Source organism: Microtus oregoni, unplaced genomic scaffold (assembly GCF_018167655.1).
Source record: "Microtus oregoni isolate MIOR12 unplaced genomic scaffold, Mior012 000002F_ref0000024, whole genome shotgun sequence".
NCBI classification, from domain to species: Eukaryota; Metazoa; Chordata; class Mammalia; order Rodentia; family Cricetidae; genus Microtus; species Microtus oregoni.
The window spans coordinates 35,540,336-35,567,542 of record NW_024543061.1 but is presented as its reverse complement, the minus strand read 5'-3'; the positions used below and the strand labels follow the sequence as shown (position 1 = coordinate 35,567,542).

Below are 27,207 nucleotides of genomic sequence, written 5' to 3'. Positions count from 1 at the left end.
ATTAAATACTTCTTCTCTCCCATGGGCCCTCTAATTCTGTAGCAATGTTCTGGTGGAGTATCTTAGTTCCTTCACATGATTAATGTGTCTGATTCTGACAACTGAGGCAGATTACATTCAGAGCATATGCAGCAGTGGTACTTGCAGCACAAATAATAACCCAGAGACAGATACTGGGGCTCAAGCTGAAGATGAGAGCAGCAAAGCAGCCAAGAGAGCTCTCACCTCTATGAAATAATCTTCAGACTGAAAGACAGCAAGTCCCTGTCTCATCCTGCCTTATATTCCTCTCTAGTGCTGGGATTAAAGGTATGCACCACCACTGCTCGTCCTCTGTGGCTAACTAGTGTGGCTGCTTGGATTAAAGGTGTGTGCCACCACTGCCTGGCCTGTACGGCTGACTACTGTAGCTGGTTTGCGTTCTGGTCTTCAGGCAAGCTTTATTCATTAAAATACAAATGAAATATCACTACAAGTACTCAATACATGACTGTTTCAAAATTTAAAAAAAGTGAAAATAAAAATTCAAAAAGAAAGGAAAAGACAATCTCAGCAAAAAAAAAAGTTATTGTGGTTAGACATTAAGGCCATCCTAAAGTTTCTCAAGGCCCCTGCAACGAGGTCACGGTGTTCTCACTAAAATCGCCCTCATCAGAGAAAGAGGGGGTCTAAAAGCAGCCTTACCTCTTCATTTAATATAGCAGAAAAGATCTGCAAGGTTGTTGAAGAAGCGGACACCTGCGCCCTCTGTTTAACCACTTCAGAAGGAACTCGAATCAAGCAGGCAACCTAAAACATACAGATTTAATTATATCTGAAAAGGATGTTGCTGTTGCAAAAACTGACATCTTTTTATATGCAAAACTAATAATGCAAATATCATCTTAAGGTTTAATGTGAGGTGTCAAAAAGACTTTTATTAACCTAAAATTCTTGAACCTTCAAGGACACACAGAGTCATCAGTGGCAAAACCCTCCTCTGAATGAGATCTACTCACCTTGGACACCAAGCTCCACACATATATACACACCACTCAGTGGCAGGAAGAAAATTCAATTCTCATGGATCCCCACCTCAGAACAGTATGTCACACTTAAGCAACTTTTCAAGCCTGTTTCACCAAGGAATATATTCCTTTGCTTGACTAGAAGTAACACACCAGGAGAGGCGAGACTGTCTGTAAGCTGGCAGCCCTGTCCTTCCCACCTCACACCAGTCTCCACCAACTCTCAAGCCAGCCTGGCACCTAGGCCTTCCCACCACACAACTGAGGACCAGCACCAGCATTCCAGCAGACACTGGTCCCAACTAGGCACTCACACCTAGCTAAGTCAACAAGCAATTCGGTGAAGAGAAGAGGATTCCACACTATAAAGGCTGGTGGCCTACTTTCAGAAACAGAGACTAAAGTGGAAACCAGAAAGTAGGAGAGGGGATGGATAGTCAGTCACGGGGGAGATAAAAGGATCGTTAAACAGTTTCTGTGTTGAAGCCCCGACACAGCAGTATCCCAGAGAGATAATGCTTTCTGCAGCTTGGGTTGATGCCCAGTGTTTTACACATGCTTGAGGACACTGAATTCCAGCTTTTAGAATATGAATATATACTTATACGTAAGAGATGGCAAGAAATGCAGATAATCTTTCTTCAGTGACACATGTAGCTACACTAGGTGGAACAGATGTATAATGTTGGCCTTCTGGGATGCTGGGAGAGGAGAAGCCAAAGTTCAAGGCCTCCCTGGACAACTTAGCAAGATCGTTATCAAAAACTAAAGTATGAGGGCTGAGGACACGGGCAGGTGCACAGACATTATCTAGCACATATGGAGCCCTGGGTTCAGTCCCTAGTACCACAAGATAAATTACGTTGCAAATAGAACTGCTCTCATTATGCGGCCCAGGCTGGTCTTTAACCCAGAGTCCTCTTACCTCAGCCTCTGAAATGTTAGGATTACAGGCACACATGTACTAATAGGGCTGGCCAAAACTTATTTTTTTTTCATTTAAAATATAGTATTTTTATTAATTCTTTAAGAATTTCATGTATGTACACATTATATCTTTGAGAATTTCATACATGTATACAATGAAATATGATTATCTATCCCAACATCATCCCCTCCCAAGCTTGTGTCCTGTCCTCTTTTATTTTTTAAATAACCCAGAAGTCTAGTTAGTGCTGCCTATATGTGTATAAGTATATAGCTATATCCACTGAATAATTGGACCTAATCAGAGGCCATACTCCTGAAACAATTGACTCTCCTGCCCTCCCTCCCTCCCTCGGCAGCCATCCACTCTCTGAAGCGCAGGGGCTGGTGAGTCAGCTCCACTCCAGGCTGGAATGCTGACCTTGTGTAGGTCTTGGGAAGGCAGCCACAGATTCTGTAAGCTTTGTCTAAAAGATACTGTTTGCCCCTTGCCTTCTTGATCTCTGCCTCTTTTTTTTTATTTATTTATTATGTATACAATATTCTGTCTGTGTGTATGTCTGCAGGCCATAAGAGGGCACCAGACCTCATTAGAGATGGCTGTGAGCCACCATGTGGTTGCTGGGAATTGAACTCAGGACCTTTGGAAGAGCAGGCAATGCTCTTAACCACTGAGCCACCTCTCCAGCCCCTTGATCTCTGCCTCTTAAAATCTTCCTGCCCCCTCCGGCATGACATTTTCTGAGCCCTGGGAGGGGATGTGGTAGAGATGTCCCACATATAGTGAGCATGCCACAGCATTTTGACCAGCTGGGAGTTTCTTTGTTAACTGCTTCTCTGAACAGTTATCTTTGATACTATGCTACACTAATAATGTGGTCTCACGCAGAAAAGAAGGGTTGATCTCCAGCACCTCTCGCCTACCAACACACTTGAGGAGAAAACACACTCCTCTTCTGGGGGAGGACCTCCCCTTGCACTGTTAGCTCCAACAGTGTGATGTGGCCACCTCCTTTGTTAGTGAGGCTCAGGACACAGATGTCTAGCAAAAGACAAGACCATTACATCCAACTGAGTGTGTATTCTGTTACCAAGGTAACAGCAAGACAGAAGATAACAACCAGGGGAAAAGTGGTACCATATATGAAGACATAGAGGCTATGGAAGAGTGGTCAGGAGCCCTGGCCAGTTCCAACCATCATGGGACCATCCCTGAACCAAATGACATGAGCAGAGGGGCTTCAGACAGCTACTGGGATACTCCAAGCAACCTCTAACACATTCCCCTGACCTCCCTCAGCTCACTCTGTTCCTAACTGCTGCACTTTTATCTCCTGACTAATGAGTAAACATACATATTTATACAATTGTATGTATACCCGTGTGACTTTCCTTAACCGAACTGAAGCAGAAGTTTTATGGTACCCATTAGATTCTACTGTTTATGTATTGTGTGTGGTATGGCAAGTATGTAGCGTGCGTGCACATAAGAGCAAGCACATGTCACTATGGGGGCCCATGCAGAGGCCAGAGGACAGTGGGATCTTCTCTACTCTTTCACCTGGTTTCTCTCGTAAACTTTTCTCACTGAACCTGAAGTCCACTGACCGAGTCAGGCATCCAGACAGGAATGCTCCCGTCTCAACCAGCCACCAACATTAGAGTGATTGGCACTTACAGCAGTATATGGCTTTTGCGTGGGTATTAGGGATTTGAACACAGGTCCTCTAGCTTTCACAAGAATTATTCTTGGCCACTAAGCAATCCCTCCAGGCCTCTTCTATAATTTTTCTTTAGTTCCCATTAATATACCTCCTCTATCACAAAAAGCTCCTTCATTATTCTTACTTCCTAAATAAAACTATGACATTTTGCTCTTACTCCGTGTGTGTGTGTGAGTTGTGTGTACAGCTACACATGCACTTGTGTGTAGCAGGCTTTCCTGGACTGCCAGCCTACAAATCAAGACATGGAGACTTATGAATGCTCATAACTTAATTTACCTTGTTTCTCTTTATCTATGTTTTGCCTCTGGGCTTTTTACCTTTCTTTCATTTTGTAGGTCCTATTCCGTGGCCGGCCCAGGGTGTCGCCCTCTTTTTCTCCCTCCTCCTCTCTTTTCATTCTCTAGGGCCTAGATACCGCCTCTTACTTACTCTCTGCCCTCCAGCCCTGTTATCCCTCTACTGCCTAGCTATTGGCCATTCAGATTTTTATTAAACCAATCAGGTGCCTTAGGCAGGCAAAGCAACCCATATTTACATCATTAAACAAACGCAGCATAAACAAATGTATCACATCCTTACATGGCTAAAGTAATGCTCACAACACCTGGTACCTTCATCAAATGCTTACCACCTTTATATTTTGAGACAGGGTCTCTCATGGAACCTGAAGCTTGCCAGTTCAGGTAGGCTGGCTAGCTGGCTGGTGAGTGCCAGGAATCTTCCCATCACTGTCTCCCAATAACAGGGTTATAGGCACATGTAGCTTATGTCTGGCTGCTCCATGGGTGCTAGGATTTGAACTCATATCATGTTGCAGTCACAGCAAGCACTCTTACCCACTAAGCCACCTCCCCAGTCCTACACTATAATTTTTTTAAAAAATTTCTACTGAGTCATAAGCGCCTTGAGATTGAGAAAAATATATATCAACCTCACTAACCAACAGAAGAAAAAGAAAACTCTATTATAGATAACATTTTTGTATTGTTATATGTAGAAACAAAATTAAACCACCAAAAAGGAAAAAAAAAAAACACCAAAAAGTTATACATTTCCACACAAATACCTTTACTGATATTCCCTTATTTTTCAATTATCTTCATATGAAATACCCATACATATTTTGATTAAAAGACTAGAAAAAATACAGTAGGATTACAGGTATTTTTTTCTGCTTATCCATATTATCTAACTTCTTTGCAATCACCATGTATAAGTTCCATGGACCAAAGACTTTATGTGAGGAGAAATAAAATGAAGGAGCCAAATTAAAATAACCTTGTCGATGCAAGACTAATACGACTTTGACAACAATGTCTGTTTTTAAGTTGGCAATGGTCTAAAACAGAGCGGAGCAGACAGCGTCCCAGAGGCTCGGAATTACATACAAATCACTTCTCTGGGTAAGAGCGTGAGCTCTCAGAAACCCACTGAAAACCAAGATGCGAAATGAAGTCCACTGACACCAATAGAAGCCTAAAGGCAAGCTCCCAACATCTACAGCTCACCAAAGAATGAAAGCACATAAATAAATGAAAGAGGAAAGAAAGAAAAGGGCACACTAATGCCTTGAGCTTTCCAATTCAGGAGGTCAACAATGAAATATGACCCCAATATGGCAAGAAAATAGGAGCTGTCCGCTTCTGAGGTTCAGCATAAATATTTATGGAACTTCATGCTTCATAACCCTTCATGTTCTTAGATTACATTTTCATTTCTTAAAAACACAGAAACAGAAGAAAAACTTGGAAAAGGTTCTCAGATGGAAAACAGTCTCAGCCTTTGCCTGGTACAAAGGCCCCAGCATGGAGTCTGACTTCTGTGGTGTGGCAGTTCAGACCCAAGTCAGTCTCTCTCCTCCTGCTCTCTTCCGCTTGGTTTTCTGGATTTTCTCCAGTGTGAATGTGGAAAAACAGCAGAGCACTGCACAGGAACAAAGCATGCCTGAGTGCTGCAGCTCTGTGACAGGAAATGCAAGTAACCCTGCCCCCAGGTCTCCTTGAACTGCTCTGGGGCACACATGCGGGATGGAGCCAGGACACAGGGATGGTGGCATCTTCATCAGACCTGAGAACACATGGCTTTACATACAGAGAACAAATGGAACTGAGTGTGATGGTTCACACCTGTGCTTCTAAAAAACAAGTGTAGAAAAGGGATGGGGAGGAGTCAAGACTGAAGACCAGTATAGCCTAAAGGAGAGGAGACAGACAGACAAAGAGAGAGAAATACATGTGCACCCATCTTTTATCATCCTTAAAAAAGAAAACAATACTGGGCTCATTAGAATTAATACAGAAAAATGACAAAACTTAGGTTTAAATTTTGGTTAAATACTATGCAGTTACCATGAGTTTTCTTTCTTGGAAATAAACTACTCTCAAAGTGAACTTACTGCTGCAGGGGACATCCCGACCACTTATTAAATACAACACAAAACTGAAAAACTATAAGCCATATATGTATGAAAGTGAATTAATTACTGTGATTGTTAGCATCACAGTAAGAAACCAATGAGGACTCGTGGGTGAGATGGCTCAACAAACAAAGGGGCTTGCTGCCGAGCCTGGTGTCCCGAGTGTCACCACACCATGGACGAGAGAACTGAACCTCTAAGTTGTCTTCTGACCTCCACATGCACACGATGGCATGTGTGAGTATGCCTGCTCACACGCATGTACACATATGGGCGTGTGTGAGTATGCCTGCTCACATGCATGTACACATATGGGCGTGTGTGAGTATGCCTGCTCACACGCATGTACACATACGGGCATGTGTGAGTATGCATGCTCACACGCATGTACACACACAAGGGCACGTGTGAGTATGCCTGCTCACACGCATGTACACATACGGGCATGTGTGAGTATGCATGCTCAAACACATATACACACACAAGGGTATGTGTGAGTATGCCTGCTCACACGCATGTACACATACGGGCATGTGTGAGTATGCATGCTCAAACACATATACACACACAAGGGCATGTGTGAGTATGCCTGCTCACACGCATGTACACATACGGGCATGTGTGAGTATGCATGCTGACACGCATATACATACACACAAGGGCATGTGTGAGTATGCATGCTCACATACATGTCCACACACGGGCATGTGTGAGTATATATGTTCACACGCATGTACATACACACAAGGGCATGTGTGAGTATGCATGCTCACATGCATGTACACACACAGGCATGTGTGAGTCTATATGTTCACACGCATGTACATACACACAAGGGCATGTGTGAGTATGCATGCTCACATGCATGTACACACACGGGCATGTGTGAGTATATATGTTCACACGCATGTACATACACACAAGGGCATGTGTCAGTATGCATGCTCACACGCATGTACACACACGGGCATGTGTGAGTATGTATGTTCACACACATGTACACACCAGCATGTGTGAGTATGCATGTTCACACGCATGTACACACACATATATACACGAGATGTTGGGCGATGATCCTCTTCCTTGCCACAGCCAGGTTCCACACTGTCAGCATACCGCCTGCCAGAGTTTCACAGTTTCCCTCTGCCCTCTCACTGGGCACACATATTCGAAGTTCCACACAGCCATCATCTTCATTAAAAGTTTGCCATGCTTACAAGCACTCAAGGGACTCAGCGAATTTTAAATTAGTAAGCTCATATTTTAAATGGCAACTCTATAATACATTCAACAGAAACCTAAAAATATGTCGAATAGAGCAAACCAGAGACTGATTATATCTGAAGAAAAATCAGTGTTGGGCTTTATAGAACAAACTCAGGGCAGATGCTACAAAGAGCATCAGGGAAACAGTGTAACAATAAAGACTTTTGAAAAGCAGTTTACTTGCATTTTATGTTACTTTCTTTTTCTAGCTCCCTAAATTCTCTTTAGAAAGCAGACTTCAATTAACAGCTAACGTATTTTTCTATGCCACCATTTAAAATTAAGAAAACCTCTATAACTCTGCAGTTCATTTGTGCATCAAGCCTGCCATCTTCTGGTTATATATGGAACAACACCTACTGGTGAACAAGCAATATGGAAATCCTACCTATATCTCTTATATTGAGACAGTTTCCAAACCTTTCTTCCTTAAGTGGTTCCCCTCACTTACAAAACCACCCTATAAGCACCACAAGAAAAAAAATTAAATCTCTTCAGGTACTGGGCTATCTTGCGAGAACCAACACTGCCCCTAGCAGTAGACTGCAGATTAGGTGAACAGTCTTTTCAACAGAAATCATTGTACTGACTTGCAGGCCCTGGTAGTAAACATTTAAGAATCGTTATCCAAGGCGAAGACCTCCCTCTTCTATGCTCTCCACCACAGCAGTGAGGCATGACTCAAAGAGGATTGGAAGCCCAAGCATGAATCTGTAGATTACTCTTAACAAAGAAACCAGCAGATGGGACACACTATAATACTGTCATTTCTATAACACACCATCACACAATGATAAATGTACTTTAGGAAGGGACCTCCTCAGCTAAAGTGTATACACCAGGCAGCATGCTTTCTGTAGCACACAGTGTCACCTGCATTCCCTGGCTTGTGGCTCCTCCTTCCACCATTAAATTGTCAGTTTGGAAATCAGGTCTCCTGGGTCCAGCTGCTTCCCTTCCCCCTTGGTGTAGGATGCCTGGGATTATGCTGAGCCCACCTGATGATCTAGGAAATCCTAGCTCTCAATATCCCTAATCCTATCTGCCCAGTCTCTTTTGCAAAGTAACGTTCTCAGGTTTCATGAATCAGGAGTGAGGGCATGATGCTCTCTAAAATAGAAACAGTAAGTTCTAGAACACTGCATTCGTATTTTAAGAAACAAAATTATCTGCATTTTTTTGCCTCAACTTTTTTAAATTTTTATTTAATATGCATGTACTATATTTACATCATTCCTCTCCTCCTGCCACTCCCCAACTCTATCTCAAATTCAGGGCTTCTTTGTTTTAGATGTTTGCTGGTTTGTTTCTGTGTGTGTATGTGTGCACATGTGCACACATTTGCACGCACTTACATGTGCACATGTGTGTTGAGAACTAACCTATTAGGAAGCCCATCCCTGAAAAACACTAATTCTCCCTCTCTCCAGTCATTAGTTGCCTGTTGTTCTCTGCCTAGAAGTAGAAATCCATGAGATTTTTGCCCATCCATGTCCTCATGTTAGCATGTTAACTGGTTTAGGCAGTCATACTACTAAGATTTTTGGTGTGGGAGGTCCTTCTGTCTATGTGTTGCTTTTACTGGTTAATGAATAAAGAAACTGGCCTGGCCTGATAGGGTAGAAAAGAGCTAAGTGGGGAAAACTAAACGGAATGCTGGGAGAAAGGAGGCGGAGTCAGAGAGAAGCTATGTAGACCCGCCCAGAGCCATAAGCCACTGCCATGTGGCAATACAAAAAAAAAATGGGTTAAATTAATATGTAAGAGTTAGCCAATAAGAAGCTAGAGCTAATGGGCCAAGCAGTGATTTAATTAATACAGTTTCTGTATGATTATTTTGGGGGTAAGTATGGGCCCATATTTCATATAAAATAATTTACAGGCAGACTCATTGGCCACTAGGCAGCTGCAATCCTGCCAAACAAGCAAGTCAGCCAACTAACAAGGCCAGGATGTATTGCTCCTTCTCCTTTGTTAAAAAATGTAGATCGCCTGGGGACAGGCGTTTTCCAAAGGTGTTTCCCTAGCCCGCGTCCCCCAGAAAGAGATTATTAATGAGTATCCACTTTAGTTTGCCTGGGGGATAAAAGGTGTTTTGTATAATAAACACCGGTAGTTCTTCAGGATGGAGAAAGCCTGAGATGCCCTTCCTTTATGACTGTGTGAACTGTGTCTCATTATTTTCTCGCGCCTCCGTACCAGTCCAGTTAAGGAAAATGGTTTTCTATGTTGGGGCCTACAGGCACTGCCAGGTAAGTGGCCAGGAACAAACAAGCAACCTCCTTCCTACAAATTTCATGGGTGGAGCTTCCTGTCATGTCTAGAAGACACAACTTCACTGCAGACTTTATGGTCCTCTGGCTCTTACGATCTTTCCATCCCATCCTCCACTATGTTCTCCTGGACGTAATGGCTGTACTGTGGATTATCAACTGGGGCTGGGCATTCCAGTCTGTTGTCCTTTACATTTTGACCAGTTGTCTGTTTCTGAAATGGTCTCTGCTTAGAAAAAAGAAGCAGCTACAGCAGCCTCTTTGATGAGGGGCTGGAGCTACACCACCCGTGGGTCTGAGGATAAGAAGTCAGAGTGCAGACAGGAATTACACAGGTCAGAGAGTGGCAGTAGTAAGTTCTCTTCTAAGATTACAACCTCACCAGCCTTGGGCAGTTGTGTTTACAGAACCAGGCTCGGGTTCCCACCTCTTGACTGGGCCTCAAGCTCAATTAGACAGTTGTTCACTATAGCCACCATTAGGCATAGCTTGTCATGCTGGTCACTGTTGCAGTTCACGTGCATCACAGCTGTGCAGGACTATTGATTACTTTCTTCCCTTGGTAGCCGGGATGTCACCTTCTGGTACTATGGAACTCAAAGAGGAAACTTTTGGGTAAGGTCACGGCACCAATTGTTATTCTTGCTTCTGCCTTTCTTGACTGCGGGGTTAGAGAGTGGAGACGTTACATGAGACACACGGCGGTGCGGGGTTAGGAAGGAGACACAGACACGCGGCAGTCCCACGTGGGTGCACTTTAATGGGGGAGGGGTAACAACAAGTAAGGTATGGGTGTGCAGAGACGGAAGGAGAGAGGGGGAGAGAGAGGGGGCTCATGGCAACCCCCACTTTTAACGGGGAATGCAAGGGCGTCTGGGAGAAATGTCCTGCGCGCGCATTATCCGTAGTCCAGGGGAATGTTGGGAGCTGTAGTTTTCAAAAGGAACAACACCAGCCCCATTCCTCTAAGTCTTGTGTCCGAAGTGCATGGTGTCTTTAGCAACCGTCTTACCTTCAACTTCTGGGAGGCAAACAAGGGCAACAGCAATAGCCTACATTGTTGGGGAGTTGTTTGGCCTCTCCTAACCAACAGTGCAAAAGAAGGTTTCTCATAAACTGGTAATGGAATTTTTGTTACACAGGCTATGGCTCTTGTAGGGAATATTGTCCTCCAAATGGCATAATTGCACTTAAACTACACACACACACACACACACACACACACACACACACACACACAACGTATAATTTTAGGTAAATACAGATTAATAAGATTCCCTATGGTCTTTTCAAAGATGCTTGGTGTTATTCTTTCCCTCCTTCCTAGGGTTCCTAGGTCATTTTTATTGGAGAACATTTCTACAGGACTGGTGGACGGGGGTGAGGCGCTGTCTTGACCTCTTATACTGTTTATTTTTAAGGAAACCTGGGCATGTGGATGTCTTTGGTTCTATGTGTGATATGGACACACAGATCAGGCCCCACCTCTAGCTGTGGGTCTGGGCTTGGTATGGGAATTGGGCAAGGTGCAGGTGGGCTAGAGTTAGGCAGACTCACCAGGCTGAGCCCAAGACAGGCTGTGTAGGCTGTGCTGTCCCTGTTGGTTGGATATGGCACAAGCAGGATATGGTCAGATGGACACCTGATCTGATGCTTACTACTCAAGTCCTGTACTTTCTCATCTCCACTTCTGTCATTTTTATATATAACATAAAACAGCAAATCTCGAAGAGGTGCTCCTGGCAATACACAGAAACACTGCCTCGTTAATCAGCCTCCACAGTGTTTTATTGTCCACACACAACTAAGAAATCTTCAGCAAGTCACTCAACTTTTTTAAGTTTAGTTTCTCTGTATTGTTGTATCAAAACTGTAAAAATGTGTCACAGAGCAATTGATGTGGCCTGGATCCAGAAACAACATTTATTGTACTCTGTGAGATGCAAGGCTGAGCGCTGTGTAAAACTGCTGCAGTGCTGCATCCCTGGAAGAACAGGGAGTGAGGCAGCATGCAAGCCTGTCTGTCCAGGTGGACAGAGCAGCAGCTCCATGGGACACACAGTGCAGGAGTGGGAGTATGTGCATGGCACACACAAGAAAGAGGTGTGAGTGTGTGGGAAAGTCACAGCTCTGACTCCCATCTATAATCTGAATATAGATGATCCACATCGCAAGTCCCAGAAATAGTCCCTGGCCATTCAGTAAATGAATCCGACCATTTATTCTATACGCTCTTCAGAAATAGGACTGCCAGTTCTCATTCTGCTTCGCAGCACCTGTCATGGTACCAGCGATATGGAGATACTGGAAATCACACAACCACAGACCAAGGCAAACTAGTGACCAAGGCATTTCATTCATTATCTTTCCAAGAACTATATTCTAACCAATGAGAAGGGTAGCAGATGCCAAGTTTTGGTAGACATTAGGGAGAAAAGTTAGCTGCAGAAGCTAGTATTGTCTTAAAAATGAGTTTGCCTCTGACAAAACTTGGGCTCACACAAAAGTACCTAAACCTAACTTCCTTTAATGCTGCTGTCCTTAGAGAGAAGGACTCAATTTTCCTATGCACAGACAATGGCAATGACTAACCACATTACACTCTCACAGTTCCAAACAGTTCCTTCAATTTCATCATAATGTATGAACATCATGTTGTTACTATAAAGTTCAACTTAATTGTCTTCCATAAACTAATACTGTTCCAAAGCCCTAAGTTAAATTAACACAGCTTCCCTTCCTTCTTGTATTCTAACAGCATAATCAACAAAAGATGCTGTCAGGCCACAAATCAGTGCCATCCAAACTAAACCTGCACACCATATTAGGAAAGGGAGAATTGACAAGATGCAAAACCTGCAAGGGTCAGAAGGGACATGGGCAAGAAGCCTCCATCAGATCCCTCACGGTCCTCAGCATTCATGCCCCATAAGTGAATAACCACAGGTTACATACTCCGTGTAGGTGATGCCAAATCAGGGTGACTGAGCCCTGACTGTCCCCTACCTCCTCTTCTTGCTGGACATGAGGTGCCTCAGACAGCTAAAAAGATTGGGGTAGTGTGGACTGCATGGAATTACTAAACTCTGTTGGAGAATTATCCAGCAGGCACTCAACACACATCAGTCAACAAACACACTACTGTTTAGAAGCTCTTCTGTAAAACACCCCTTTCTCTGCTGATTCCTCGTTAGCCTCTCTGGAGTTCACTGTCTTTCTCCGTAGCAGCCCCTCTGGCCCTAGCAACCTCTGGTTTACCATGCTCTCTTTACCCAATGATCTGGAAAGCACAGCTATGATCACCATTGTCACTCCCTGTGCAGATGGCAAAGAATGAAAGGCAAGTGCCTTACCAGACCTGGCAGACTCTCTCGCCTGCCGTCCCTCCTCACCTAGATGGCCCCGGCACACCACACTCCAACCATCAGGAACTTGCAAGTTCACGGCAAGAGCTCTCCAAAACTTTCTTGTTTCTACTCAACAAACTATCACAATGTGTAATACAAGGCAATAAACTTATACTACATTCCTATTAAATGAGATTTTAGCTGCTCTTGCCACAAAAACAAACAAAAACAGTAACTATGTAAGGCGACAGAAATGTTAACTTATTTTACTACAGTGACCATTTTACCATCTTTGCGTACCCCATAATATCAATGTATGTATCTTAAATATGTACAATAAAATCTACTTTATAAGGAAGTCAGGAACAGGGGAGATGGTTCAGTGGATAAAGCACTTCCTGTGCAAGTGTGAGGACTGGAGTTCAGATCCCCAGAACCCACACAAAATCTAAGTAGGCATAGTGGCTGCCAATAATCTCAACATTCAGGAATCAGACAGGGGATCCCCAGGGCAAGCTGGCTAGCTGAACTAGTTGAATTGGTGAGTTCCGTGCTCAGCAAGAAACCTTCCCTTGATGAATAATGTGGAAGGCTATAGAGAGAGCACCTGATGTCAACTTCAGGCCTCCACATGCACGCATGCCCGCGCGTGCACACACACTAGGGCTCACATGTGTGCCCTCAAACATGCATACACATATATACGCATGTTAAGTCCATCAGACTCAACAACGAAGCATTCTGTGAGACACTTTCTAAATCAACATCCATTACTCATTTCAACCCAGACAAAACCAACTGCACCTTCCTTCCCTCGGGCTCACTCTGCATGGACTGCCTTCTTAAAACACATGGACACGTGAGGGTACTGTGTGTCTCCTGACCATTTTCTGTCCCTCTACTTCACCCTAGACATGGGAGACGCAGATCATAATGTTAGGCACGAATAGCAAAGGTGGAGAAAACTTAAGCTGACCGCAACAACAGTCAATAAGTAAACAAACAGTCTAAAAAAGGATGGGCCCTTTCATAAGCTATAAAATATAACAGAGTTGGGCTACTTTTACTGAACAACTTTTTATATAATTCTATGGATTAGAGTTGCTAAAAGTTGGGTAGTGGTAGCGTAGTACTCAATAATCCCAGCACTTGGGAGGCAGGGCAGGCGGATCTCTGAATCTGAGGCCAGCCTGGTTTATAAGCGAGTTCCAGGACAGTCAAGGCTACACAGAGAAACCCTGTCTCAAAACAAAACAACAGACAGAGTTTCTCTGTAACTTTGGAGCCTGTCCTGGAACTAGCTCTTATAGACCAGGCTGGCCTCAAACTCACAGAGATCAACCTGCCTCTGCCTCCCGAGTGCTGGGATTAAAGGCATGTGCCACCAACACTCGGCCAAACCAACAATTAAAAAAAAAAGAGGGGCTGGAGAGATGGTGCAGTGGTTAAGAGCACTTGCTGTTCATGCAGAAGGCAGTTTCAATTCCCTGTACCCATGTGGTGGTTTACACCCATCCGTAACACCAGTTCCAGGGAATCCAATATCTTCTGGCCCCTGGAACATTGTATGAATGTGGTACACAGTCATACATGCACATAAAATACCCACACACAAAATAATAATATTGAATTAAATTTTACTTCATATGCACTGCATGGAGAACGGGTTCCCAGGAGCACAGAAAGCAGGGAAAGGTGTCCTTGAGCACAGGCATGTGCTCATATTCATCAAAGAAAAGGCATGTGCTCGATTTCAGAGAGGTCAGGCAGATAGCAATTCTGTTTTAGCTTCTAATTGCATAAATCTGCACGTTAAGCTCACGTTTCTACCTATTCATGTTCAACTGTAAGCAGCTCCCCGCACAGCATAATGGTGAGTTCCTTCTGAACCAATCATTACACTGCCTGGGGCCCAGGAGAAGAGATTCTACTGCTCACTCAGCTATGCCCGATGACTCATCACACAGCTGAGCAAGGAGTCAGAAAAATACTACAGCTGCAGGAAGGCTTCGTGCTGCACGCCTAGAATCCAGCACTCAGCCTGGGCTATACAGTGAGACTCGAACTCAAGAAAGAATGTTTAACTATAAAAGGATGGTTCATATATATTTATGACTATTTCAACATTTATCATGAATAATTCAAAATGTAAAATTCTTTTCAAAAGTTTCTAACTTGGAGCTGGAAAGATGTCTCAGTGGTTAAGAGCACGTGATGCTCTTGCAGAGGACCAGGTTCTGCTCTCAATATCCATTTGGTGGCTTACAGCCTCTCTAAGTACAGTCCCAGACCATCCAACACCCACTTCTGAGACCTGGATGTAGATATGCACATACATACATGCAGGCAAACACTCTTACACATGAAGTAAAATTTTTAAAAAATTTCAAAAAATATTAAGTTTTTAACTTTTCTCCCATTCCCTTGCTCAATGTTTCTTCTTATTGTTTTATTTTTCTATTTATTTGTTTACTTATTTATTTTGAGTCAAGGTCTCCTTACATAACCCTGGCTGGCCTCCAGTTCACAGAGAGCCACCTCCCTCTGCCTCCCAAGTGCTGAGATTAAAGGTATGTGCCATGACAGTGAGTGATTCTTAAAGGTCATAATGAACATCAAATATTCATTTTATTTTTATTTATGTGCTCACACATATGCGTGCACTCAGATTCCCTCAAAGGCCGGAAGAGGGAATCAGGTTCCCTGGAGCTGGAGTGCAGATGGTGGTGAGCAGCCTAATATGGATGCTGGGAATGAAATACAAGTCCTCTAGAGAACAGTACGTATGCATAACTGCTAAACATCTCATACTCATGCCTGATATACAGGAAAAACAGAACAGCTTACATCCATCCCCACTAGGGAAAACACAGCAAAGACCAGCATGTGCTCTAAGCTTTGTGTCTGAGAAACATACTTCAAGTCCTCAGCGCACTTAGCCAAGCAGATCACTTAGTGGAAGCCCAACTCCACTCTATCCATGAGAGTCTGAGCAGACTGTACACAGCAGGTCCAGCAGCCTGTGAGCTACTAGAGGAGGGAAGCCTTCATATAGAGTGTCTTCAGCTACAAGACTCCAGTAGCACAGGCCTTTAAGAAAGCTCTAGAGCAGGCTGCAACATTCACACAACATGCTTTTACAGGAAAGCCAAGTCTAAACACATGAGTACTGTTCCACAGCTGTAATATGAGCGGCAGGCTACATTCCTGGCACATCCGCCCACATGGCTAGCTTTACCTGAAATAATTACATGGAAACTGTATTCTTTTAAACACTGCCTGGCCCATTAGTTCCAGCCTCTTATTGGCTAGCTCTTACATATTGATCTAACCCATTTCTAATATTCTGTGTAGCCCACGAGGTGGCTTACCAGGGAAGATCTTAACCTGCGTCTGTCTTGAGTGGGAGAATCATGGCGACTCTCTGACTCAGCTTCTTTCTCCCAGCATTCTGTTCTGCCTACTCCACCCACCTAAGGGATCACCTATCAAAACGGGCCAAGGCAGCTTCTTTACTAGCCAATGACCTTCCTCCATCATTCCACCTCCAAGAGAATCAGTCTGTGTATGTGCCAGTGAGTGCCAGCACCATCTGGGGTTCTTCTTTACCTTGCAGAGTTCCCACTACCTTCTCCAGAGACTTTTGTTTGTAACCTGCCACATGGGCAGCTGCTTCCATTGCAGGTGCTCCTTAGGTCACATTTGACAAAGTGCTGTTAGAAGCTGGCAGAATGGCACCTACAAAACAAGGTCTAACTTATCTCCTGGTTGTTTCAGTCTTCTGTGGGAATGGGTTTGAAAAGGACAATCAACCAGCATCCATATGGGACTTCTATGACATTGCATAAACATTTAATTCACATGGGTTCCTTTTGGATACAAAGAACTTTCAATATTCTTCCATTTCTAAAAGGAACCAAGCTCCAAGAGGCGTAAGATTCAAGGAAAGTCAAATCTGAAAACCATCAAAGAGTATCACCCCTGCTAGACTACAGTGCCCACACCATTAAGAGAAAGCTGCTGTGCCTTGGACCTCATTACGGATTCTGCTTCTCACAGGCCTTGTTCTGTGTGTGATGAAAACTGGGCTGGGAAATAATTGAAGTAGGGATTTAGAGATTTGGTATAGCAAACTTCCTAATAAAAATGGCACAAATGGGACTCTTCTTGCTGTGGTCACATATTAAATCTTATTTGATCTATCTCTCTGTATTCCAAATTGTAAGCAGAAGGCAGAAGGTTGTGATTAAAGTCATATTGATTCATCATTAACATTTAATCAAGCCACTGCTATAGCTACAGGGAATGCTTATTACTGTGGCACTGTTCTTTTCTTTCCAGTTACCTTTACTGTCGCTACACCAAAGAAACTGTGGACATATTCAATAGCAACAAAACATGGTATTGTTTCTACAAAATCTGTCAGCAGCATACATAACCAGCTTGGATCAAAGGGAAGGTGCTGCGAGTAGTACTGCACTGAGCTATTCCTTATGATCTGGGCTGCTGCAGGTCTGAGCAATGGCTGCTAAGAATGATTTTCTATTCCTTTTATTTTACAAATGAAATTGCATTTCCCTTATGTCCACTTGTTTCTTTCTCTTATTTTTAGCACATTTACATGAAACTGAAACCCAAAGTTTGTGTTCTATGAAATGGAAACAAGATACTAACACAGGAAAGAAGTAATTCATAAACTTGTTAAACAATTTAACAAAACGAATTCTGGACTTCAGGGAGGTTTTCCAATTAAGTTCCAAGACTATTAGCACTTCAGAATAGTACTTCTATAAAAACTTCAGAAATCTGGCAAGCTTTTTTAAGTTCTTATTTTTTCATGAGAAATTCAAACATGTAGGAAATAAGATCTTATCTACTCCTAAGTCCCATTTGTTCCCTTCAACTCCCATATCCTTCTCCCATGTCCCCCTCCTAACTTCAGGTTTTTTTTAGTAACTCACTAAGCAGAGTCAGTGCTGCCCACACATCCACAGATGCAGGACCACCCACCAAGACAAAGAATCAGACCAGTGCCAATCCTTAGAAGAGCAGCACACAGCCCTTCAGAAACGGTGGGCCTAGAGATCATCTGCACCATTTAGCAAACTTTTTAACGAAATAAATCAGTTTTACTGTCACATACAGTATTATTTTTAATTATGAATCTTGTATGGATTTTTGCAGGAGAGAGAAGGTGCCACAGAGGGCAAAAGTGTCAGATCCCTATAACTGGAGTTACAGCGGGTTGTGAGATGCGGAGTGGGTGCTGGGCATTGAACTCAGGTCCTGGAAGAGCAGTACATGCACTTAGCCACTGAGCCATCTCTCTAACTACACTCCCTTTAAATCAACTCAAAGTCCACAGAGAGAAACATTTCATGTCCCAAGCCCTCACTACCCGCACCCCTGCTGGTCAGTCCTCCTAAGCTCCTCTGGGAGTCATGGAGGAGCCCCTAAGAGAAGCAGCGATGACACCTGTCTGAGCTGGTCCTCACTCTCACAGCTGCCTGGTTCCTAAGCTGAAGGAATTAGGAACGTCCCCCATGTCCCCAACAGTCTGCACAAGAAAATTCTATTTAAAAGTTCCAATTCATAAAAAATAATAATTACAGATCTCAAAGCATCAGACAATATAACAGTTTCTACAGATGTGGACTTTGAAGGTCACCTCTGCTCTTGGCTCTTCTTGCCCTCCTCTCTGTGACCTGGTTGCCAGAGGTTTCTGTCACCATCAACTGAGCAGTCATGCAATTCCTTCAGCACCATGAAAAACTGAAACTTTCTAAAACCATGAAGCCAAAATTTTTCCTCCTTTCAGATTAATTAGATTAATATGGTGGCCACAGAAACACAGTGTTTATATCTCTATAAAACCTTTCAGTAAGCTCAAAGGAGTGTGGCAACTGAATAGTCTAGTGACAAGGTCTTCAGGCATCAAGGTCTCGTGTGAAATGAAATGAATGCTATGTTCTATTTTGTTTCTTGCTTTCAACAACATATTAGAAAATATAGGTAAAATGAACAACTTCTGAAACTATATTTGAAGCAGAACAATATCACATGCAAATATACAATAATGGCAAGGCAAGGGTGTGGTTAGTGGCTCTGGGTTCATGCTGTGGGGGAGAATAAATTAACAGAGGAAGGACTGGGAAGATAAATCATCCAGTGAAATACTTGTCCCACGAGCATGCAGATCTGAGTTTGAACCCCAGAATGGCCAGGCCTTGTGCTCCACAAATGGAGACACCAGATTTCTGCATATCACTGACCAGCCAGTCTAGTCTAACAAAGTCCCGGGTCCCAGTGAGAAACTGTCTCCAAAACCAGAAAAACATCTCAAGGATCATGACCCAAGGTGGACCTGTGGTCTCCACACATATGCTCATGCTTGTCAACACATACACAGACATCCATACATAAATACATATATACACAAAAATAAATAAATAAAATAGGCAACAGCTATCATAAAAACAACTCTAAATGCACTTAAATATTCACAGATAATTTTTTATTAAAATATTCAAAATTAAGTGCATATAATGAGGTCTACTGTCAAAACATAATCAGAATTGATTTAAGCCTAGAACAAAAAGTTGGAACAGCTTTTTTTAATTACACGTGGATTGATTTTAAATTAATAAATTGTTAGAATGACAAAATGCCCTAAATTAATTTATAGAATCAATGTAGTAACTCTCTGCTTTCTTATAGAAATGTACAAGTTGATTCTGAAATTCACACAGAAGGGATCCTGTAAGGGATCCTATAAGGGATCCAGGGTTGGAGAGATGGCTCAGGAGTTAAGAGTGTGTGATGTATAATCATGAGGACCAGAGTTAAGATCCCAGCACCCACATAACAAGCCAGCTCTGAGGGAACACAATGACCTCTTTTGGTTTCCATCCCTGTACAAACACAAAAGGAATGTGCCAGGTATGGTGGTGAATGTCTTTAGTCTCATCACTTGGAAGCAATCTGAGGCCAGCTGGGTCTTCATAGTACATAGTAAGTACCAGACTAACCAGAGCTGCATAGTGAGCAGCCTGTCTCAAAAAATAAATAATAAAATAGAGAGAGAGGAAAAAAAAGAAAAAGGATGGGAGAAAGAAAGAGAAAGAAGGGGCAGAATAATACTGGGGGGAAAAAGCAATTGGAGAAGTCTCAATGGATTCCAAGACTTATTACAAGGTTCCAGTACTTAAACCAGATAGTACCTGGGTAAGGACACACACAGAGATAGGCCAGAGCTCAGAATTCAGAAATAAATTTCACTTTGATAGTCAATTGGCTGTTGACAAGAACTCTAGGGTGTAGAGCAAGAGTCCTTCCAGTAAAGGTATTAGAAAACTCAATACTTGCATCCCAAAGAATAAAGTTAGGGGCCAGTGAGATAGCTCAGCAGGTAGCTATGCTTGCCATGTATTCTAGTTTGGTTTCTGTTATAATAAAACACTGAACAAAACCAACTTGGGAAACAAAGACTCATTTCATTTTACAGATAGTTCTTCACTAAGGGAAGCTAAGGCAGGAACTCAAGGCAGAAACCTGGAAGCATAGTCAGGGGGTACGTTTCTACTGGCTTGCTTCCAGGCTCACATTCAGCTACCTTTCTAATACTGCCCAGGCCACCTTTCTAGGGATCGTATGTCATGCAGTGGGCGGGCCATCCTACATTAATTAGGGATCAAGAAAATGTCCCTATCTGACATACCTACAAGTCAATCTAAAGGAGCCAATTCTTCAACTGGGGTTCTTCCTAGCTGTGACAAGTTGACAACCAAGATTAGCCATCACATCACACACACTTGACTACCTAAGTTTAATCCTCAGATGCCTCTGACCTCCCCACATGCATATGGTGACACCTGTACTCACATGCACATACGCAATAAAAATAAACTTAAGAAAGAATAAAGTAAGACCACAAGCCCATACCTGCTGTGGGATAACCTCTCTGTGTGCTGTGGATATGTTTTATTACCACTGGTTACTAAAGAAGCTGCTTTGGCCTATAGCAAGGCAGGATAGAGCCAGACAGGAAATCCAAGCAGAGATACAGGGGGAAGAAGAGCAGAGTCAGGGGCAGATCCCAGCAGCCATCAGAGCAACAAGATGTACTAGAGAACAGGTAATACCACGAAGCCATGTGGCAAAATATAGATTAATAGAAATGGGTTAATTTAAGTTTTAAGAGCTAGTTAGTAATAAGCCTGAGCAATAGGTTTGTAATTAATATTAAGCCTCTGAGTGATTATTTTAAGAGCAGCTGCAGGACCAGGCAGGACAGAAAAGTCTGTTTACACATACTATATACAGAATTCAACTCACAATGTAGCAAAGACCCAAATACAAGAGTTAAAACTATAAAATGTGTATAAGAAAACACAAGTGTATCTTTATGAACTCAGATTAGGTAACAGTTTCATAACAATGATGCCAAATCACAGAACACATACACTTGACCCTAGCATGCTCACCACAAAGCCACACACACACACTTAACTCCAACACCCTCACTACAGAGTCTCACACACACTCGACCCCAGAGCCCTTTAGTGGTTTGAAAAAAAAATGGCCCTCAAAGGTTGTGGCACTACCAGGTGTGGCTTTGTTAGAATAAGTATAGCCTTGTTGGAGGAAATGTGTCACTGTGGAGGCAGACTTTGAGGTCTCATATATGCTCAAGCTACACTCAGTGTGACACAGTCTATCTCCTGTTGCCTGCAAGATGTAGGACTCTCAGCTACTTCTCTAGCACCATATCCATCTGCATACCACCATGCTCCCTGCCATGATGATAATGGACTGGACCTCTGACTTGTAAGTAACCACTTCAATTAAATGTTTTCCTCTATAAGAGTTGCTGTGGTCATGGTGTCTCTTTGCAGCAACAGAAACCCTAAGATGAGCCCTCACCACAGATACACACAACTTGACTCAGAATCTAGAGAAGCTGAAGCAAATGGAAACTGGAGAATGCATGGGCCAGTGGTCAACACACTAAGCCAATGAGCAGTGACAAAGTGGCCAGCAGTGGCTGCCACAATGGCTGCCCTGCACCCCACTTCTGTTCACAGCCAAGCTGCTACTTCACTTTACCTTCATTTCTCTGTGACTAACCACCTGAAGCTGTTCGGCAGATGCCATTCTGGGAAAAGTAGTTCCAACTCAGCTACACTAATACAAACAACATTGACCAAACTTATAGATATTCTCTTCCATCTCTTTAATTCTACCTGTACAATGACATTTTAGGGCTGCCTCTTACAATAATATACAATGGACTTTTCTTATATCGTAAGACTATCTTTTAACTGTCATGCTTAATCCATTCTTAATTATTGGGATTTTACCACTTTCGAAATTAAATAAAACAAATGAAAACAAAAACCAGTGGAGGCTAGGGAGATGACTCAAGCATAAACATAAAAAGCTGGATGTAACACATGCACTATGAGCCCAGAACTGTTGGAGATGAAGACAGGAAGATGGCTGGCTGGGGCTTGCTAGCCACAAGCCTAGCTCCAGTTTCAGTGAGAGACTCTGTCTCAAGGGACTATGACAAAGGTAGAGCAGGGCACCCAATGTCTCCTCTCCTGGTGCTGCATACAAGGGCACAGGTTCACAGGCACACTTGATACACAGCACACATACCTAAAGGCACACATACGCACAAAAAGAACTGTTAAAGCCTAGTGTGGTGGCACATGTCTGTAATTTTTGTGGTCAAGAGGCTGAAACAGAAGGTTTGATTACAAGTTCAAGACCAATCTGGGTACATAGTAATACCCCAACTCAAAGGGGGGAGGCTTTAAATTAAATAAAATTTACATAAATACGTTTTAAGGAGATAAATACGTGTACTCTAATATAGTCATTACACAGTAGAATCTGATACAGTGATACAGAGTTTGTATATCATTTTAAAGGCTTTTAAATTTGATCCTTAGAACCAAAATAAACAACATAAATAATGTTAAACAATATATGTTTCAAAGCGTTGCATTAAAAGGTACGATTTTTAGATTTTTATCTATCAGCTAAAAGACACCTAAATTTTAAAAATGAAGCAATTCCCTGCACCAGCAAACACAATTTGCATTTCTGAAATACTTTATCATGTAGCCTATTGCTTACCACTTCTCCTGCAGAGGCAGCCAGCATGTGCTTCACGGGCCTGAAGTGTGAAGCTGAGTCGGTGTGCAGCAAACATTTCACATATTCATAGGTGAGAAAAAACATAGCAGCTGAAATGTAAAAATCTCTTTTAAGTGTAAATATCTCACCTACTAAGTAATGTCTCTCAAAAGCTGTGACAATAATAATTATTATAATAACTGGCAAGTACACGCCTTTTTCCACCCTCTTATAGAACTATGGAGTCTGAACTACATTATTGACCTTGGACTTGGAGAAATGCAGAAGACATGATCCCTATCTGAGTGCACTCAGCGGGTAGCCTGGCACGGCCATGCTTCATTTCCTAGCAAACTTCTTAGAGAGGACTGTGGGCTTCACAGACCCAAACAGTATTACATACAGTCGTAAAAACAAGCAGCTGCTGAGTTACACATAGGTTAAGACCTTAGACACATAACTTAAGTAAATGTCGAGTCTACAATGTTTATTGCAGATTATACAAAATAACCATGCTACTTTTCACTACTTCAAATACTCTTTATAAAACAAACATGGAAACAATCAACTACTTCATTAAAAATGGAAGTCGGTGCCAGGCTTGGTAGTGCACACCTTTAATTAAAGCACACTGGAGAGAGGACAGGCTGATCTCTGTGAATTTGAAGCCAGTCTAGTCTATATAGCAAGTTCCAGGATGAATAGACATGTTATACACTGAGACTATCTAAGGAGAAAAAAAAGGAAATCAGTTGAAAGCTACCTCTATTGCTACAATCAGAGCTGTACACGAGGCTTTAAAACTTTCTGTGTACTACCAATCAAGAGATTTATTTTTACCTCTTTCATAAGAGGATATTGAACAACAAATTCATCTTCTGAAGGACATGAGAGCATTAAACACTCAGAAAAACAACCCGACAAAGAAAACCATTTCCCGAAGTCACCCAGTGTGTAAAGGGCTGCTCACACGAGTAATTACAAACACAACAGCTGTGATGTCGCTGTGTCAGGTCTATTCCCGTATGTGTTCCTCACACTGTTTCCCCCACTCTGGCCCATTCACACACGTCCAATTATAAGGGCTCTACAGCATTCTGCTCTATGGTCTGCAGGTGCATACACCCCCTAAGTCTCGCCTTACCCCCAGAGAAAGGAGGCAGCTGAAGGTTCCTAGGTTCCACCATCAAGCACCTCAAGACTGTCATTTACAGCTACTTTTGTGAAGGAGAGACTTAAGTTCCAGCCCCTGCCACACAGGTAGCATCCAAAAAGGCTCTAGAGTTGAAAATGATGGCACAGTCCAACTCTAAAAGCTCTGAGCAAAAAAGGGAAGAGGAGGTGGGCTAGCCATGGCCCCTACTTTACACCCCCAAAGAACAAAGCCCCAGCCAGACTGGTGCTTCTTCTGTTATGTTCCTGTCCAAAAAGCAATGGGGCTCTTTAAAAGAACTCCCCACACCCTCTCAATCCCTTGCCTGTGCAGCTGGTTCTGTTCTCAGAAATGTCCATAGTCACTGATGGTTACGGTGGATTCTGCACCCAGACTAGACAGAGGCTAACCAGTAACAAAAGAACAATGTTTTCACAATTAAGTTTTGACTCATCCAAAATTTACAGAAAACCCCATTTCTAGAAGGCTTTGCTTTGACTTTGTCTCCTGCACTTTGTGGTATAAACGGCAAAAACTTTGAACATAGCCTTCCCAGAGACAGACAGACACACAAACACACGTGTATAGATGCTCATGCGTGTGTGCACACACACACAAAATCAAAAACCTATCCTATATGTAAATGCCTTGAAGAAGAACGTAAAACAGTCTTGTGAGCTTAATCACAGAACCGTGGACCACATACACCACCGGTGATGTCACACCTGCCTGAACCCTAACTGTACTATGTGAGAGAGTGAACCACAAAAGCGACAAAACTACTGACCCAAAGCTATGAGCACAGAACACAGTCCTCTGCACATCGCCTGCTCAAAGGTCCTCAGACTTATCTGCAGAGGAGGATTGCCCTGGGGTTTTAAACTGCCAGCGTGTGGACACACCTGAGACTAATTGTACCCCAATTCCTGCAGGTGGGCCACTGATATCCATGTGGCTTTAAGCTGCTTGTTGATCAGGTCATTTGACTTGGGACAAGCCTGAACCTTTGTCCATACTAAAAAGTGTGCACTGTACATGCACTATACAATGGGGGCTCAACAACAGCTCAGTAATCTTCAAAGACGAAGAGTCAAGGGTCACCTGAGTGACTCCTTGAGGATGGGGAAGAAAGTGAAGTTGACAACAAAAGGGCAGAAAGACTACCTTTTCTCTGCATTGATGGGCACGTGAGCATCAGGTTAATATAGTCATTCATTATCCTAGGAAAAGAGAAGAGGGAAAACGAACCCCAGGATTTAAGAAGCCCCTAGAGCCATGATTTTGTGGGTGCAAGCTATGTACCATTTTTGCTAGCTGGTTCAGTTTACTTGTGAGCATTAAAAGCATCCATCAGGGACTGGGAGATGGGAGGTGGACACAGCTTGGGAGAACACTGCTCAGCACATGCAAGGTCCTGGGTACAACCCAAAAGAAATATAAAGTGCCCATTGGTAGACAATTAAAATCGGGTAAGTGCTAAAAACAGATAACCTCAGAAGTGTTAAATGAAAACACATCAACCTTATTATCCCATGAAAATACCAAAAGTCACGACAGGACTTTAAAACCCAAACAACAGGCACTGGCAGGAGAGTATCCAGGACAACCCAGCGAAGCGCCATCCTCGGCAAAGAGCAATTTAAGGAAACGCCTCTCTGTCTCACCTGCTCACATTCCCAAGCAGGCACCATCCAACCAGCTCCATGCTGGGCTCACCTAGGAGGCTTCCAACACACCTTTATAAAGCTGCCCAAAAATTCTGGCGTGCAGGCAAGGTTAAAACCACTGCTCTAAGGAATCATGATGAAATGCAACATTTTAAAGATTCTAAACTGGGGATTTAAACAGCAAAACTATTTTAAAAAGATTATCTTCTTTTTCTGTATAAACATCCTGGAACGGAATTTATAACACTCTCTACATTCTGTTTAAATATAACCAAAGAACAAAACATAAATCCAGAAGATCAGCTGTAACACATAAGGAACTTGCTGCAGATAACATCTTACCCTATTCTGAAAAGAAATCCACTCTCATGGTTTCTGAGCGGTGTGAATATCAACACCCTTACCATTAGGAAAGGACCCAACAGCTGTAGAAGGGACGCCAGCATATATTCCACGGAAACCACCAGCCTTGTTGAATCCTTGGGGACTCTGCAGCCTTGTCTTAATAGTATCCAAAGGAAATAAGATCAAGTCAACAGAGGCACCTGCTACTCCTCCAGCCTGTGCAAAAGGAGGGGGAAGAGGGAAGAGAACAGTGAGCTCTCAGGCATGGAGGACAAGAAAGCAGCCTTTTCTCCTTCCCCACACTAGACAAGTGCTCCACACCTGAGATACATCCCCAGCCCCAAGTCTTTAAACAGCTTCTCACATCTTTGAGTCCACCAATTTCTTTGCAATACTCAAAGGACTTGCATTTTTTTTTCTCATTACAGATGGTTGTGAACACATGTGGTTGCTGGGAATTGAACTCAAGACCTCTTAACCACTGAGCCATCTCTCCAGCCCCCAGGACTTGCATTTTTAATAAGAAAATAAAACACAATTTATTTGTGCTATACTTGCAACTTGTACATATCTTTACTTTTTAGATGAATTTTAATGAATTAAATTTATTCTTAAAACAAAATTAAAGCTCATTCTTAATTTACTCATATAATTCAATAACTGCTTAAACAGCCATTAAAAAATAAAAAGACGGGTAAATAGTATAAAGTACCCTAGTTACTCAAGAAGCTACTCTTAGTAGTTTCTTGTTCTGTCTTTCCAAAATTACCATAGTCACATGTAGGCAAGCACGGGGTACTCTTTTCTTACTTATTTTGATTTCTTTTTAAAATTTTCTATGTGGTGTATGCACTGTTCCTGTGGGCGTGTGGAGAGCAGAGGCAGACCTCAGGCATCTTTCCTTGATTGCTCTTTACCTTAATTTTTGAGACAGTA

At 42.7% G+C, this 27,207-nt stretch overlaps 1 protein-coding gene across 4 annotated transcripts in view; it reads right to left on the bottom strand.

Moving 5' to 3' along the window:
• Positions 1-27,207, bottom strand: part of Slc25a26 (solute carrier family 25 member 26) — a 122,265-nt gene that overhangs the window by 83,530 nt on the left and 11,528 nt on the right. The window contains exons 2-4 of one of the 4 annotated variants that reach the window (XM_041632631.1): positions 26,331-26,487; positions 23,107-23,216; positions 685-789 (exon numbers count right to left, since the gene is read on the bottom strand). In XM_041632631.1, coding sequence (XP_041488565.1) covers positions 685-789; positions 23,107-23,216; positions 26,331-26,487 — 372 coding nt within the window. The remainder of the gene's footprint in view (positions 1-684; positions 790-23,106; positions 23,217-26,330; positions 26,488-27,207) is intronic. The other 3 variants (XM_041632643.1, XM_041632636.1, XM_041632651.1) reach the window with 3 other exon arrangements.